Source organism: Mytilus californianus, unplaced genomic scaffold (assembly GCF_021869535.1).
Source record: "Mytilus californianus isolate M0D057914Y unplaced genomic scaffold, xbMytCali1.0.p SCAF_4, whole genome shotgun sequence".
Lineage (NCBI taxonomy): Eukaryota > Metazoa > Mollusca > Bivalvia > Mytilida > Mytilidae > Mytilus > Mytilus californianus.
In genome coordinates, this window is record NW_026262690.1 from 100,611,031 (window position 1) to 100,629,544 (window position 18,514).

General features: G+C 32.1%; 1 protein-coding gene across 5 annotated transcripts in view; it reads right to left on the minus strand.

The window, feature by feature from the left end:
* Positions 1 to 18,514, minus strand: part of LOC127698926 (TALPID3 protein-like) — a 480,691-nt gene that overhangs the window by 272,798 nt on the left and 189,379 nt on the right. For all 5 annotated transcript variants that reach the window (XM_052202653.1, XM_052202654.1, XM_052202655.1 and 2 more), the window contains one exon: positions 4,137 to 4,242. In XM_052202653.1, coding sequence (XP_052058613.1) covers positions 4,137 to 4,242 — 106 coding nt within the window. The remainder of the gene's footprint in view (positions 1 to 4,136; positions 4,243 to 18,514) is intronic.

An 18,514-nucleotide genomic window follows, 5' to 3' on the forward strand; every position in this document is an offset into this window, starting at 1 on the left:
TTTTTGGGATGTATAAATACACATCCACGTTCATTTTCTAGATAGAGATTACTTTATCTATATATAACATTATACATATTTATTAAAAGGTTAACTGCTAACTATCCTACTGCCTGTCGATACTTTTATTTTGGCATTGCACAAGTCATGTCTTCTTTGACTGTCCATGACGTTAAAACACTAAATCCCTGGGATGTGTTTTAGTTGATTTTAGTCTCTGATGCATGATTTTTTATTACTAATTGTTTTTGGCTTTTAACTAGCTTTCAGTAATTGCGAGTACTCTCAAATCGTACTTTCGTGTTAATTTGACCTGTTGATACATTTCGTAATGCATTTTTGTTATTTAATGTTTACTTATTTAGTGTTATATCTCGTCTCACTATTTTTAATATATACCACATTTGATAAGTGTTTGGTATGAAGATAAATTTTCACTTCTGTTCTCGTACTATGAACAACAAAAAAATATTTCCATACTCCATGTATACCTTACAACAAAATTATTTTTATTTACCTGTGTACGTTATTTTATTGGGCGGCATTTTGTCCAAGGTTATGGTTATCTTTCTGATATTTTTTTTACATCTCCCCCCCCCTTTTTTTTTTTTATTAATTTTGTATTTACATTGCTTCATAGATCAATTTTATTCTTTAAGTGTATGTTTACTCGTTTTTGTTTATATGTCTTGATTTTGTTAAGCCATTTCAATTGATATTTTATAGTGTGTCTTTCTATGTTGTGATGTTACACTATTGTTTCAGGTTAGGGTGAAGGTTGGCGCCTGTTAAAATGTTTAAACCCGCTGCATTTGTTTGCACCTGTCCTAAGTCAGGAACCTGTTGTTCAGTGATTGTCGTTTGTTGATGTGGTTCATTAGTGTTTCTCGTTTCTCGTTTTTTATATAGATCAGACTGTTGTTTTTCCTGTTTGAATGGTTTTACACTAGTCATTTTTGGGGCCCTTTATAGCTTGCTGTTTGGAGTGAGCCAAGGCTCCGTGTTGAAGGCCGTACTTTGACCTATAATGGTTTACTTTTACAAATTGTGACTTGGATGGAGAGTTGTCTCATTGGCACTCATACCACATCTTCTTATATCTATCAAATATAGTTGACCTATTGCTTATAGTATCTAAGAAACAAAGTTAACCAGGAAAACTGAACATTGACCAATGAACCATGAAAATGAGGTTCTAGTCAGATGATACCTGCCAGACGGACATATATACCTTACAATCATTCCATGCACCAAATATAGTTGACCTATTGCTTAAAGTTTAAGAAAAACAGACCAAAACACAAATCTTAACATAGACAATGAACCATGAAAATAAGGTCAAAGTCAAATAAAACCTGCCAGACTGACATATACCTCGTAAAATATTTCCATACACCAAATATAGTTGACCTGTTGCATACAGTATTAGAAAAACAGATCAAAACACAAAAACTTAACATTGAGTAATGAACTGTGAAAATGAGGTCAAGGTCAAATGAAACTTGCCAAGACTGACATGTACATTGTAAAATATTTCCTTACACCAAATATAGTTGACCTACTGCATACAGTATTCGAAAAACAGACCAAAACACAAAAACTTAACATTGAGCAATGAACCGTGAAAATGAGGTCAAGGTCAAATAAATCCTGCCAGACTGACATGTACATCGTAAAATCTTTCCATACACCAAATATAGATTTTGGCCATTTGCCACATTTGTAGATTTTGTCGTGCTGATAATTTTGGCTCTTTAAAGACTTGTTCTATGTTTCATGGCAAGCTGTATACCTGCATGCTTGATAGTTTGACATTTTTCAAGCATCTGTCTGTATTTTTAAGTACATTATTCAACCTGATCTACAGAAATATGTTAATTCTACCAATTAGCACATTTATCTAAGATGTAATATGCAAACTATCCTAATTAAGATGTTCATACCTTTGCTCAACATACTGACATATATTTTATCCCTATCTAACCCACAAATGACTAAAATCATTTAAAACGAAATTGTTTGACTGAAAGATAATCTATCAAGTACATTTTTTGTATATTGTAATTAAAGTAATGAAAATATTAGATTTATAGAAATTCAAGTGTATGTTAATGGGAGAAGGAATTAAACCAAATCATAATGTTATTGTACACAGAATCATTTACTTAATTAAAAAATGAAATAGGGCCAAAAGTAAAATTTAGATTGTTTGATGTTGCGGTGCCTACCTACCCTTTTTAACATCTTTCTCCATTTCAAAAATGTCACAAAAGCCTTTAATCATAATTAAGTGATCAGACTTCTATTCCTTTTTCATTCAGCATCAGTATAGACACAACTCACAATTATTCAAAGAGTTGATTCAAAAACTTTCACAGAGTTAAAATTGACAAATATTCAGATAATAAATTTAGATTATAATTCTTACATGATTTGCATATCTTTAAATACTTAAATGGGATTGGTCTGTTTGAATCTTTTCCATTGGTTTACACTCCCATAGACGATGTTGCTGAAACTTTTTTCGTATCCTATTCATGTGCAATACACATGCATGAGATCCTGGGGTTTCAAGAAAATTGAAATATTGAAACAAAAACACTACAGAACTGTTATTCCTGTTCTAATGCATCACATAAAGAAATAATGCATTATAGCTTTGGCAAATGTACAAATTTATAATAAAATAAAATTACGCAAAATTTCATGAATGATCTTTTACATTAATGTAAAACCTGACGTCATACAAATGAAAATGCTGCATGCTTGTAATTAATGCTTGCAGTTTTGGTTTGGGTATATAGTGTTATTTTAAATTTAAATTTCAAAAAGACAATTAAAAACATGCAGAAGTTAAGATAAGAGGAGATTATGTTCTTTTTGAGAATTTAGGTGGATAAGTGCACTTAAACTATATCCTATTTTGGAAATAATATGTCTGTTCATCATTTTTCCACACTTAAATTGTAGATTTTTAAAACTTTTTGGAGCAAGTAACATGACTTTTTGAGAGATACCATGTGACAAAGAAACAATAAATGTTCTTTTAATCTTATTTTCTGAAATATTCAATCAAAATTATGTGTAGAAATTATAAGACAAGGTTAATGGTTGAAAAACATTTACTGGAGTAATCAATTATATTCTAAGGTATAATATATCAAGCTGTTTGATGTAGAGGCTTGAACCAAAAATGTTTGAATAAATAGACCCCTTGCAAATTTCAAGCAGTTCATTTGAAAATCCAATAAATAAATCAACTGCAAAAATAATCTCCTGTTTTAGAGTTATATGCTTTTTCATGTATAAAATTGGGGAACAGTACATAGTAAGGCGTGAGTAGTGGTAAGATACACATTTCTTTGGAACAGCCTAAAAATTTTACAGATTAAAGATCAAATTTTTGGAAAATGTGCTTGAGCAAATGAAGCACTCATATAACTTGAAAAGAAATGAGGTTAATGGATTTTTTTTGTGAAAGCTGCCTTAATATTGTAATATAGTTTTTTTTTTCTTCAGGTATTCTAGATATTTGCAGGATATCACTTGACTAGCAACTAAAACAGCATTGTAATAGATAACTCAAGCACAAGATGACCATTAACTTGTTCTCATTGTATCATGTCTTGGAATCAATTCTATTCATTATAAAATAAACTGAATTGTATTTAAGAACTACTTGGTTGACATATTCCTGATAGCAAAGTTACAATGTATATCTGCTTAATGTGTTTTCCTAAAGCAATTCTTAACCAATTGAAGCACACTATTTACCACTGAAGACTGTACAGAGTCCTTAAAATAATATGAGTTATGCAAATTGTTTAAGATTTCTCATTTGTATCTACCCCATTTGTTTATTCAATCGTTCACTTAAGGAGGCCTCCAAGTGGTCAAGTGGTCTCTACAGTGATTACTAGTCTATCAACTCTGAGGTAGAGGTGTTAGACTCACAGTTAGAGATCTTAATTGAAATTTATTAATAGTTTTCCCGCTACAGGTCTGTGGTTTTCTCCAGGTACTACAACAACTTCCTCCACCAATAAAAAAAAACAGGCTGATATAGCAACAGTAGCTGAAAGTGTCAGTAAATACCAACAAACAAACAAACAATTATATAGACTAAATGAACTTACATGAACAAGTGACTTGACATCATCATTTATACCAGATAAGTCACCTACTAGCTTTTCTGCTTTTCTTAATTCAGGTGATTTAGACAGGTGTTCATCAATATCTGCCCTAAAATAATAAAAAAAAAATAGTATAAATTTGGGAAAAATTATCAGCTACTTGAAATTATTCAGTTCACTTTATCACATTCAGATTTATAGTTTTCCAATTTTAACTTCATGTTTAAGTTTTATATAATATTACAACTAAACTAGAGGCTCTAAAGTGCCTGTGTTGCTCACTTGAATCATTGTGCATCTTCAACAGTACAAAGAATATAATTTGTGACTTAAATCTCTGTTTTTTATCTTGTTTTGCTGATAATTTTTGCTGTTTAAAAGTTTCCCTCTAAATATTATAGTTTTCAAGATAATGGACAATAACCAAAAACAAATGTTAAAATTGTTATTCAGGGCCTATCACTGAAGATTTCTATTCATAATATTGACTTTTAATCACTTATTTTGAAGATTTTGTGTTGCTGATCTTTTTTGCTATTTAAAGGTTCTCTCTTTCTATCATAATTCTTAAGACAATGAGCAAAATCTATAAATATTGGTAAAAATTGTCTTTTAAGGGCAATAACTGCTATAAGGATTAGACTCACAATTTTGGCCATATTGACTTATTGGTAAATTTTGTTTTGCTGATCTAATTTGCTATTCAAAGTTTCCCTCTATCTATAATAGTTTTTAAAATACATGTGTAATGGGCAAAAAAACATAAAAAAATAGTAAAACAAGCATTCTGAGAGAATTGCATGGCAATAAAATTGAGAATGGAAATGGAGAATGTGTCAAAGAGACAATAACCCGACCATAGAACAGACAACAGCAGAAGGTCACCAACAGGTCTTCAATGCAGCGAGAAATTCCCGCACTCCGGGGGCGTCCTTCAGCTGGCCCCTAAACAAATATATATACTAGTTCAGTGATAATGAACGCCATACTAAACTCCAAATTGTACACAAGAAACTAAAATTAAAAATAATACAAGACTAACAAAGGCTAGAGGCTCCTGACTTGGGACAGGCGCAAAAATGCGGCGGGGTTAAACATGTTTATGAGATCTCAACCCTCCCCCTATACCTCTAGCCAATGTAGAAAAGTAAACGCATAACAATACGCACATTAAAATTCAGTTCAAGAGAAGTGCGAGTCTGATGTCAGAAGATGTAACCAAAGAAAATAAACAAAATGACAATAATACATAAATAACAACAGACTACTAGCAGTTAACTGACATGCCAGCTCCAGACTTCAATTAAACTGATTGAAAGATTATGTCTTCATCATATGAATATCAGGCACAATCCTTCCCGTTAGGGGTTTAATATCATACCATCATAACATATATGAGAAGAACATAACCCGTGTCATGCCAACAACTGGTTTTTAAATAAATGTGTTTAGTGCCGATGCAAAGACCCTATAAGTGAATCAATATTAATGCCAAAATATGCAATCTTTAATGACCTGACAACAGTATCGTAACTATATCCCTTCTTAATAAGTCAATACATAGTCCCCTACCGGTTAAGAATTCATTGTACTGGAACAAAATGCTAACTTGATTTATAACTTGTCATGGTGTGAACTATATAACAAATATCAAGTCAATATCTTTAAGTATGACAAAAAAAGTGTGGAAAACTGATTATTTGAGTGAATATTCTAAGTTCGAGGAACATAACTCTGCACAAAATCATCAGACCAGAACAAGATTCGAACTTGATCTGTAACTTGTCATGATAAAACTATATCCAAATTATCAAATCAATATCTTCATGCATGACGAGAAAAAGTGGGTAAAAATGATTATTTGAGTGAATTTTCAAGTCCACGGACCATAACTCTGCACAAAATCATCAGACCAGAACAAAATTCAAACTTGATAAGTAACTTGTCATGATAAAACTATATACCAATTATTAAATCAAAATCTTCAAGCATGACAAAAAATAGTGTGGAAAACTGATTATTTTATTGAATTTTCTAAGTCCAATGACCATAACTCTACACAAAATCATTAGACCGGAACAAAATTCGAAATTGAGCTGTAACTTGTCATGATAAAACTAAATACAAATTATCAAATGAATATCTGCATGCATGACGAAAAAAATGCGGAAAACTGATTATTTGAGTGAATTTTCTAAGTCCGAGGACCATAACTCTGGACAAAATCATCAGACCTAGATAAAATTCGAACTTGATCTGTAACTTGTCATGATAAAACTATATACCAAATATCAAATCAATATCTTTAAGCAAGAAGAAAAAAAGTGTGGACAGACAGACAGACGGATGGAGTGCAAACCTAAAGTCCCCTTCGACTTCATCGGGAAGGGACTAAAAACTAGATATTCAAGAATGTTAGGCCTAGTATGATTCCACATTTTGTCCTTGTTAGTCTCTTTTGATCATAAAAAAGCTTCAATCCAAGTTTTGTAAAATTCCATGAAGGTTTGACAAAATTATTGATCTCTGAAACTTTAATCCTTAGACTATCTTAAAGATTAATTTAAAATAAAATGCTCCGCTGGGTGCAGCTTGATATGACCGCAGAGGTCAAACCCTGAACAGTTGGGGCAAGTATGGACACAACATTCAAGCTTGATACAGCACTGAATTTGGATGTGATTAAATATTTGACACAGCATAGGTTTCTGACACAGAATGAATGTGGTCTAAGAACTTAAAAATTTTGAATTTACCTATTCAAACCATATCATTATTATTTGCTTTTATATATAAATCAGAAATAACCAATTTAAAATGGAAAATTTTAAAGAAAAAAAAATCCCTCCCCCAAATTTTTTGAACCCCCTTATGATTCATCACCCCCAAATGCAATCCCAGCCTTCCCTTTGTGGTATTGGTACCTTGCAGTACAATTTCAGAGAGATCCATACACTTGAACACAAGTTATTGTCTGGAAACTAGAAAAAATGCTTGTTTTTAGGCCCCTTTTTGGCCCCAAATTCCTAAACGTTTAGGGCAATTACCCCCAAACTCAAACCCAGCTTTCCCTTTGTGATATGGAACCTTGTAGTACAATTTCATAAAGATCCATACACTTACACACAAGTTATTGTCTGAAACTAGAAAAATGCTTGTTTTTTGTCCCTTTTTGGCCCCTAATTCCTAAACTTTTGAGGCAATTACCCCCAATATCAATCCCAGCCTTCCCTTTGTGGTATGGTACCTTGCAGTACAATTTCAGAGAGATCCATACACTTGAACACAAGTTATTGTCTGGAAACTAGAAAAATGCTTATTTTTGACCCCCTTATTCCTAAACGTTTTGGGCAATTACCCCCAAACTCAATTCCAGTTTTCCCTTTGTGATATGGAACCTTGTAGTACAATTTCAGAAAGATCCATACACTTACACACAAGTTATTATCATGAAACTAGAAAAATGCTTGTTTTTTGCCCTTTTTTTGGCCACTAATTCCTAAAATTTTGAGGCAATTACCTCCAAAATCAATCCCAGCATTCCCTTTGTGATATGGAACCTTGTGGTACAATGTCAGAGAGATCCATACACTAACACACAAGTTATGTCTGGAAGTTACAAAAATGCTTATTTTTGGCCCCTTTTCGGCCCCTAATTCCTTAAATGTTGGTACCATAACCCCCAAAATTAATCCTAACCTTCCTTTTGTGGTATTGAACCTTATGGTAAAATTTCATAGAGATCCATTCACTTAAACTAAAGTTAGAGTGCGAAAACCAATGTGTTTTCAGACGATGACGACGACGCCAACGTCATACCAATATACAACCGCAAAATTTTTTGCGGTCATATAAAAACAGATGGTAGTTCATTTACAAGTAAAATGCAGAAAACTGAGAAAAACAATGTTTCAAAATTTTGCTCTAAATGGATAAGAGAGAGGTGAAAGATACCAAAGGGACATTCAAACTCATAAGTTGAAATCAAACTGACAAGGCCATGGCATCAAAAGAAAAATGAATGAAAAGACAATTAAACAATAGTACACAACACAGAAAACTACAGACAACAGGAACCTCACCAAAAACTGGGGGATCTCAGAAGCTCCAGAAGGGTTAGCAAATCCTGTTCCACATGAGGCATCTGTAGTGTTGTTCATTAAAGTACAAACCAGGTGATAACGAAGTCTTATTTGGTAGGTCATATTTGAGGAAAAGATGACAGGATTGTGGTTACAACAATTTGAACATTATTATATTATCCCTCATCTGTAAAACAGATATTCCTTAACTGTCAACCAACTTGTGATGGTGTCCGTAAAATTTTCAAATGGGATGATTTCAACTTTACCACTTAGAACTCTTGGTTCAATAGCTTCCTTGTAAGCTGCAACCCCCTATCAAGGAAATCATGATAGAAAATGCAAGCTCTGGAATATAGTCTCAGCTGGGAGATATATACTCCATATGCAGGTGCTGCTGGAATGTTGCTACATAGAAATGGAAATATTCTTACAGGTAAATTCCCTAAAAATAGTTCTGGAACCACAACCAGATAATTGTTCAAAATGGAAAGGAGAGCTTCCTTTTATCAATCTCATTAACAGCGTAAATCAATCAAAGCATAAATAATCAAGTTAAAAAAAGTGAGTGATATGTAAAAAATTGTCTTAAATCTGATGGTTATAGTCCTGCATCTCTGGAATGACAAACCAAATGATTTTCAAAATTAAAATGGAGCTTTCTTCCATCAAATGAAATGTTCCATTCAAATTTCATGAAATTTGATCAAAGCATTCTCTTGCTTTCGTATGACATGTGGACAGAGGGACAGACAGACCAACTAAGAACAGACAGGCTGCAATGCAGTCAACATTTCCCTCATACAATCTAGTAACCCAATCAACAACAGACTACATGTATAATTATAGTGGAAATTTACTTGTTGATATTGAAAAAATAGGGGAGAAATCTATTTGGGCCAAAATGTGTCCTTTTTTTCTCTATTTTTCAAAATGCTTAGTAGCATTTGCCCCTAAAATAAAGTACACAATTGCACCAATTTATTTTAATAATAATAATAAGTGTTTTAATAAAACACTAGTTTGAACTTATGCAGACAAAACACAAGAGTGCACACACTGAAATGTCTCACCTGTTTTACTTACTATTGAATTTATGTTGAAAGTTTGTAATATGAGAGTTTTACTACAAGTATCACAACTTAACATTTTCAATGATCCATGAAAATGAGGTGAAGGTCAGAAGAATCATGCCAGACAGACATGAACACCTTACAATCATTCCATACACTAGATATAGGGGTCCTATTGCTTTCAGTACCTGGAAAACTGACCAACCCAAATAAACCTAACATTGACTAATGAACCATGAAAATGAGGTCAAGTCTATATGAACCCTGCCAGAAAGACATGTTCACCTTACAATCATTCCATACAATAAATATAGTTGACCCGTTGCTTATAGTATCTGATAAACTGACAAAAACCATGAAAACTTAACATTGACCAATAAACCATGAAAATGACCTCAACTTCAGTCACATGAACCCTGCCAGTCAGACATGTGCATTGTACAATCATTCCATACACCAAATAATAGTTGAACTATTGCTTATACTATCTGAAATACGGGACTTGACCAAGTAAACTCAACTTTGATCACTGATCCATAAAATTTGGTTGAGGTCAGGTGAACCCTGTCGGACAGACATGTAGACCTTGCAAGGAAGCAATTTACCAAATAAAGTTATCCTATTACTCATAATACTTGATTTTTTCACATGACAAAAACTATAATTGTTTTTCAAGCAGTCACTGAACCATGAAAATGAGGTAAAGGACAATGAACAAATGGCATATGGAAATTTTGTAACATAAGGTATACCATACAAGGTATGAAGCATCCAGGTTTTCTACCTGAAATATAAAGCTTTATACAAATAGTTTAAGCCACCTCAGCTGGATTTTAATCCCTTTGACTCGCATTCTGTGTCTTTCGTCCAAGGTGAGACAATAAAACTCTATTAAAAGTCAAACAACAAAATTATATTAAACGGCTGAATATTGTAATCTTTATGACTGATGGAATTCTCCTCTTGAATAATTCTGGTATTTTTCGTTGGCAAGTGTTTTCTATACTAAGTTATGCCTGCTTATAACTGCTGTATCAGGGCTTTCATTAGAATTTGAAGTAGGAGGCTGAAACCAAAAAGTAGCCAACTCACCAATGCAGACGCCTTCCTATCTGCCGTGGGAAGCTAGATCGCTAGTTTTTATGACCGGGGGTATGGGGGCTGCTTAAGGCCCCCAGAAGCTCTAAGGTTTTTTGAAGCAAAATCCTGCATTCTGGCAGTCTCCTGGTTTTTATTTTTTAATGAATTTTGGTTTAACTTTCCTTATTAAAATTTTTAAGTATACCAAGCTAGTGTCTTTTGTTCATTTACTGCCTCTTGAAATCATTTGTAAATTTTAAATTTAGGTAACAAAGCTTTTAGAAATTGTCCGTTATTACAAACCAAGATGGGACTGTCTGAAAAAGATTTTTTGAAACAAATTCTTATTGAACTTTCAACATGTACAAAAGAGTTAACAGCCATATATGATACAGGGCATTAAAAAGGAAATTTGATTTATTAAATTATAGTTTATACACGACACAAAGTATCTTCTATCTAAGAGTTAAGAAGTCAGTCAATCTATTTTTAGGTAATTTATTTTAGATTCTATTAGAGATTACTCCTAGAGGTGGTATGTGTTTTTATGACCTCATTATAAAAGTAACAAGCTGACCTAACATAAGTTTTGTAATCAGCTATCCCACCCACTGTTCCCAGCTACACCATCTGGGTTTCGAATAAGATACTTTGTATCTTACCAGTATGTATTTGTTTAGTGTATAGATAGATAGTAAGCTTCATATTTTATTAGTTGAACCTAAGGGATTTTTCACACAAGACTTTTTAATAATATACATCACATAATTATACATAATATTGACTTTATGATATTAGTTCTTTAGTAATTGTCATACATGTGATGGACTGTGAAACTCAGATCAGGAGATTGGGAAATTTTGGTCAGGAGATTAGGACTCAGATCAGGAGGATTTTTATCGACATAAATTGTGTCGTAAATGTAACCGTGTGATGTAGAAATTGTCTTTTAAAGTGTTTTTTTCTTCAACTTTCCATCAGAATGTAATATGTTTATAGTACCCTTGTACTATTAAATTTTCTTTAACTTTATTCAATCTAACATTCTGTTTTTCATACATTCTTTAATTTCATTTTTTTTTTCTTTTGTTTTGTCTTTATTCTATACAACATTCACTGCAGAAGGAACATTATTTCTTGATATTAAACATGCATATACTGTTATAGTATATGGAAGCTTTTAACAACCCCGATTAAATTAGGCTATACAGCCCTTGTACGGTCGATAAATCCAATAATAATGGTCATACTTATTAAATAAATTTCAATTTAAGCCTTGAAAAGAAGTATAGAACCCTCAAATAATTTCCAAATTATTATTTTTTGTATTTGTCCTAAGATATTTAAAATCATTTTATTACCATCCTTTTATGATTATTTTGTTCAATTTATATTTTATTCATATTCTTTTAACAATTTACATTATTTAAAGGAAAATAACTTTAAACAGAATCAAACAAGGGAAGTAACTTTGTTTGGTGACTATGTTGAACAAATCTATCCCATCGAACTAGAGATAAAGGATACTACAGATACAGTTAAGTCTGCCTCATATCTTGACTTACATCTAGAAATTGACAATGAGGGTCGGTTGAAAACAAAACTTTACGACAAAAGAGATGATTTCAGCTTCCCAATTGTGAACTTTCCATTTCTATGTAGCAACATTCCAGCAGCGCCTGCATACGGAGTATATATCTCCCAATTGATACGATATTCATAGGCTTGTATTTCCTATCATGATTTCCTTGATAGAGGATTGCTGCTCACAAGGAAGCTATTAAACCAAGAGTTCCAAATGGTGAAGTTGAAATCATCCCTTCGTAAATTTTACAGACGCCATCACCAGTTGGTTGACTGTTATGGAATAACTGTTTCACAGATGATATCGGATATGTTCCTTATGTCGTAACTACAGTTAGCCTGAGGTAAAAATCGTTGATTACCAGTATGTTTGACACCCAAGCTGGCAAGTGAAGCCATATAATTATGCATGTTCTTTGATTTACATGTAAAATTTAACTTCAGGTAATGTCAGTTACACAGGATATGGCGGCTTAAAGTTTTTATTCATGAAATATTTCATACACGGGATTTATTTCTCTTCAACGGGAGAACGGGAGGAGACCCCTGAAAACGGGATTATTGTACTCCTGTCGGGAGGTTCACATGTATGAATTGTTTTAATCATTAATAACTATCTTAATCATTAAGTTTAGTTTTATACATATGTACATTGTATATTTAGACTTGTTTTCTCACTAATTTAGGGGCTACTCATATTATGGATTTATACTCGGCCTTTATAATTCAAGGGGAATTATACTCCCCCAATTCAATAATACATCAGATAGGTTAATTCCTGCCAGGATCAGATCTCCCCAGGAACAATTATGTATTTTAAGGTATTAAGTTAATTCCTGCCGGGATCTCCCCAGGTCGGTAATTTTCTTTAGTCAAGTAGCTCACACCTGCCGGGATCTCCCCAGGTGACATTTCATACAATTTTAAGTTTGGTGCAGGGATCTCCCCAGCATTGTTATGTATTTATCAAACTTTTTTGTACAAGTATTCACATAATTTTACCAGTAGGCATTTTCAATTTACATATATTTTATTAGGTTTAAAAAAAATTAAAGGTTAAATTTGTCAATGAATGAGTAGCCCCAAGAAAGCCAATAATATAACATTTTAAGTTATAGAAATGTATATTGCTATGTAATGGTATCTAATTTGGATAATGATGTTTAGATTTAGTATGTTATATAATAAAAGTTTTCTTAAAAATATTTTGTGTATAAACTGGTATATTTATTGTTTTCTTCTGGTATATTTATTGTTTTCTTTTAACTAATCCTCGTGATTATTATTTCAGTTTTAACATACATTTCACAAGTTTCAAAGGGAAAAAAGAATTCTGTCTCAACTGCTAAAAAAAATACATAGTACAAAATTGTGTATGTTTAACATGTCTTAATATTGTATGTGTTGTTATTGTTAATTATGTCGGCAAAAAGCTCTACAGAGCTTATGTTTGTAATGTTTCATGTAAACCCGACTTAAAATAAAATTTTCTATTCTATTTCTATTCTATTATATAACTTTTTTGATATTTATCACTAAATTGATCAAACAAGTATGCAAGTTAAAAATTCTGTTTTAATCCTGAAAATTTGAAAATGAATAAATAACTTTAACAAACTTTTTCGTATATGGCATGCTTTTGCATTTAATTAACAATTCAAAGGAAACTTGAATCAGCATTGTCCATGGTTACAACAAAATTCAAAGTAATAGGTAACAGGTATCTTAGCTGTAAAGTGTAAACTATGATTATTAACAATACCATGGAAGGGGCAATCAGCATGTTTTACTGTAAGATTAGGGTTAGAAAATCGATCTACATTATGAGAAAGATATCTTTTCTTTTCCAAAGCCAGGGTTTTTTAATTTGTTGGTTTACGGATTTTTTTATGTCAAAAAGTCAGGTCGGGCAGTCAGAAAAAGGAAAGAAAAAATTCTTACAAGACAGATATATGTGTAAATTTATAAATATTTCAGCTTACTAACATTAGTTTTTGGTATGGTTATCTAATAATTTCTTGTTCCAAACATTATTGCGCAGCTGTTTTAAACGTACAATGCATACTATCTTCACATAAGTTTGTAAAACGTGGGTATGTCCATGGACAAACAGGAAATAAATGGCCATTTCAACAATGAAAAAAAAAGCCACTCGTTTCTTTTTATCAACTTTCAGAAAACAACGTGAATGACGAGCTTCAAGCATGAAATACTTGAAATAAAAGTTTCACACACGTCACAAGAAAATAACACTTAACCATCTGTGTCATAAAAGAAGTAGACCCAACCCGTCCAATGAAAAAACAAAGATATTGGCTTCATCCTTTGGCAGGCAATCTCGCTTTTGATATCCAAATAGAAGAACTTTTTTTCAATCAGACTATCTATGACAATAAAATTCCAAATTGTTTGAGGATATTTGTTACTTTTAAATTCAGGTCTTTCATGTTTGTTCGGGTCATCTATGAGTTGAAAAATCTTCTTGTAAAGGGCTTTTAACATAGGTTTTATTTCGCAAAATTATTTGCGTAAAAACATTTCAATGTCAGTTTTGATTGTCTATTTCTAGGCACACAAACACTACAGATTATTTTTAGATTTTTATTCTTTTAGAAATAGAACTATTGTCAACATATCGATCTCTCTCTAAAACATTTTTTTGTGATTTTCAACAATATACTTTGGGGCAAAGTAGCTGGCTGATTCCTGTGCTATAGATGGAGAAAACCGTCAGATATCAGCTTCTATTAAAAGCCATGCTGAGTGTTGCATTCACTCACTCACTCAATTTGCTCCTGTGAAAGATGTTCTAGAACAGGTTTTTAGTCCTTGAACTTTGAAAAACTTTTCTAGAACACCAAGAACTGTTCTTGAATCACTAAGAAAGTTCTTGAACATTGTAGTTCTAGAACACTATTTGTTCTTGATTTCAGGTTCTAAAACACAATTTGATCTTGATTTCAGGTTCTAGAATATAAGTGTTCTAGAACTGTTCTTCTATGATATAACATGATGTTTAAAACATTACTTAAAAGTATAAAATATTAGTTCTTGAACAGTTGTTTATGGAGAAAGAAACATTCTTAAAACTCTGTGGTCATATTTACACAGGAGGAACTGCACATGAACTGGAAAAAATAAAAATAAAATGTACAGATAAGTGAAACCCAAATTAAACAAGGAGAAATTTTGTATTTTGGATGAATAATAGGCATTACAAACATACATTTTAAAAGAAAATTTGAAAATCTCAAAAAAATTTTTTAATTCGAGCCAACAAAAAATCAAAGCAGATCAAAGTTTGTCTGAAAAAAGTTTCATATCTTTTTTATGGCCCTGTCAAAATGCAACCATAGTTACGATCACTCATCATTGATAACCATGGTGGGATGTGTTTTACACCATGGTCATTCATCACACCATGGTTTACCATGCATGGTCAATCATGGTCATTCATCACACCATGGTTGACCATGCATGGTCAATCTGACAACCATGTTGAATTAAATAAACTGTTGACACATAGATATGTCTCGCCTATCAGCATAAAATTCAGAAAAAGACAATCTGATGAACAGCAACATTGCTTATTAATTCAGTCACTGGACCATGATCTAGTGGGCAGGGCCTGAAAATGGTTGACAAACTGAGATGTACAGACAGTAATGTAACTTTATAGAAAATATCGTTGTTTATTGTAAGTAGTTCCTATTAATATAACTTAAGCAGAAAAACTTAACATTGAAAATTGCTAATTAATTCAAAGTCATTGGACCATGACAAAGGGGGCAGGGCCTCGAAATAGTCGTCAAACTGATATGAACTGATAGTAATGCAACTTCATACAAAACATCATTGATCTATCACAAGTAGATCCTATCAAACTAACTAAAGCAGAATACTTAACATTGAAAATTGCTAATTAATTCAAAGTCACTGGACCATGTCCTTGGGGGCAGGGCCTCAAAATAGTTGTCAAACTGATATGTACTGATAGTAATGCAACATTGTATTAAATATCAATGATCTATCACAAGTAGTTCCTATCAAACTAACTTAAGCAGAAAACTTAATAATTGTTGACGCTGGAGCTGCCGTCCCCGAAAAAGCAATCCCTATGTCTCGCTTTCCGCGACAAAAAAGTCGTAGGCGAGACAAAAACGATCTGGTTAACTATAGTCAAATTAATACAATAGAACAATTACTTGAATAAATAATATAGCAGATTTATCATGTTTATGTCGATAAAAATATATTCTCTTTACATTTAAAAATACATATAAACTCAGCAGTTTGTTCAACCTTAATACAGCAGAAGAGAGATTGTGAGAGTTATACGAAATCTGGGACTTTAACAAACTATAACTTACTTTGAGACTTTTAATATTCAATTTCTACTCGTTTTTTATAGTGGTACACTGCCAAATTATCATTTCTGTCTTCCAAAGACGTAATTTCTGAATCTCTATCAAAGTTCATAAATTTGCCTTTCTTTATCATAATAAGGCAGATAGAACTTGAAAAAATCTCAGATTAATGATAATGAAATGAATCATCGTTTTAAACTCTTTGCAAATTCCTTCGAATTGTCTCAAAAATATGCGATGTCAATAATTATCATCAATGGTAATGTATGTTTCACTTAGAGTGAAACGTTTGTTTAAATTAGAAAATTATAAGGACTTGGAGCAGAAGTGACGTCAGCAAATGTAATTACGCCTTAAAAATACAAACGGAGAGTTTGATGTACTGTATCCAGATTCACCTAAAGCCGATTTGTAATCAGATAAGTATATAAGAAATTTGTTCGAACTTTTTTTTATCATGTAATAGTTTGTTGAGGCATTAAGAGGCTTTCATTTTAGCAAATCAACAGCAGAAAGTGGCCTTATGTCTGACAGCATAAACTGATTATCATGATGATATTTACAATGATTCGTTTATGTTTTAAATTTCTAAAAATGAATAACTAATAGAATTGTACAAAGTGAAACGTGAGCATAATATCTAATTCCTTGGTTAAAATAATTAATAAGGCATCAACCATTCTTCATTTGTGTGTAAGGAAAAAAGGGGGGATTTTAAAATTATTTATTTCCTAATGGCCTGAAATAAAATGTACAAGTTCATGTTTATATTGTAAATTTGAAAAATAATTAAAAACAACATTGATTAAATAAAATAGAATTTATTAATTCTTAAAAATCTGTTTATTTTTACCAAATATCTGAAACTATTGATTCTTTGTGGACTATTTTTTGTTCTTGCAGGGGGGAACTACAATTGATTAAAAGATCTGCCTGGATAACTTTACACAGTTTCATGCAGAACTAGCTGTAATTCAGCATTTATGGTTGGTACCATAGTCTGATACAGAATGTTTACACATCTATATAGACTTCGTCGGTAGGGGACTAAAAACAATGAATGAGAAACAGACCTAACCACTAGTATCAGAGAAACTGACCGAATAGCGAAAACATAAAGCTGACAAATAAATTGAAAATATACATCTTACAGTCATTCTATATACCAAATAGAGTTTACCTTAAAATATCTATATTATCACAAAAATTGAAATTTTACCGATGACCTGGCATTAGGTCAGATGAACTCTTTCAGACAGATGTCTAAAGAATAAAATCTTAGATACCTGAATCTTGGGTCAAGTTCAAATGAATCCTGCCAGACAGGCATTTACACCTAACATCATTCATCATTCAACAAATACAATTGACCTATATTATCTGAGAAATGGACCTCACCACGATTAACTGAATGTTGACTTATAAACCATGAAAATGAAGTCAATGCTAGATGAACCCTGCCACATGAAATGCATACTTTACTTATAATCAATACATAAGTATAGTTGACCTATTGCTAATAGTATCTGAAAAATGAACCTAATCACAAATATTAAATGTTGACCAATGAACTGCAAAAATAAGGTCAAGGTAAGATGAACTATATGCATCTTACAATCATTCTACACACTTAATATAGCTGATCTATTGCCTATAGTATCTGAGAAACAAAATAAATGGGGAATGTGTCCATGGGACACAGATGATGCCCCCGCTTGCATATCATATAAATTTATAAAGGGACATAACTGAATAATGGTAAAAGTGATGCTACCCAAATTTGTACTTAATCTGAGTTTTGTGGTAATAAGTATTATATATAAGTTTCATAACATTTGGTTGAGGCAAACTTGAAGTTAGAGAACGGAAACAAAAAAATCAGCAATTTTTCCATTTGTAAAGGGGCATAACTCTAAAACCGTAAAGGTGACAACACCAAATTTCAAATTTGATCTGTATTGGGTGTTAATAAGCATTGTGTATAAGTTTCATAACATTTGGTTGAGGCTAACTTAAGTTAGAGAGCGGAAACGAAAAATTCAGCCATTTTTCCATTTGTAAAGGGGCATAACTCTAGAACAGTTAAAGTGACACCATCAAAATTCAAACTTGATCTGTATTTTGTGATAATAAGCATTGTGTATAAGTTTCACAACATTTGGTAGAGGCAAACTAAAGTTAGAGAACAGAAACGA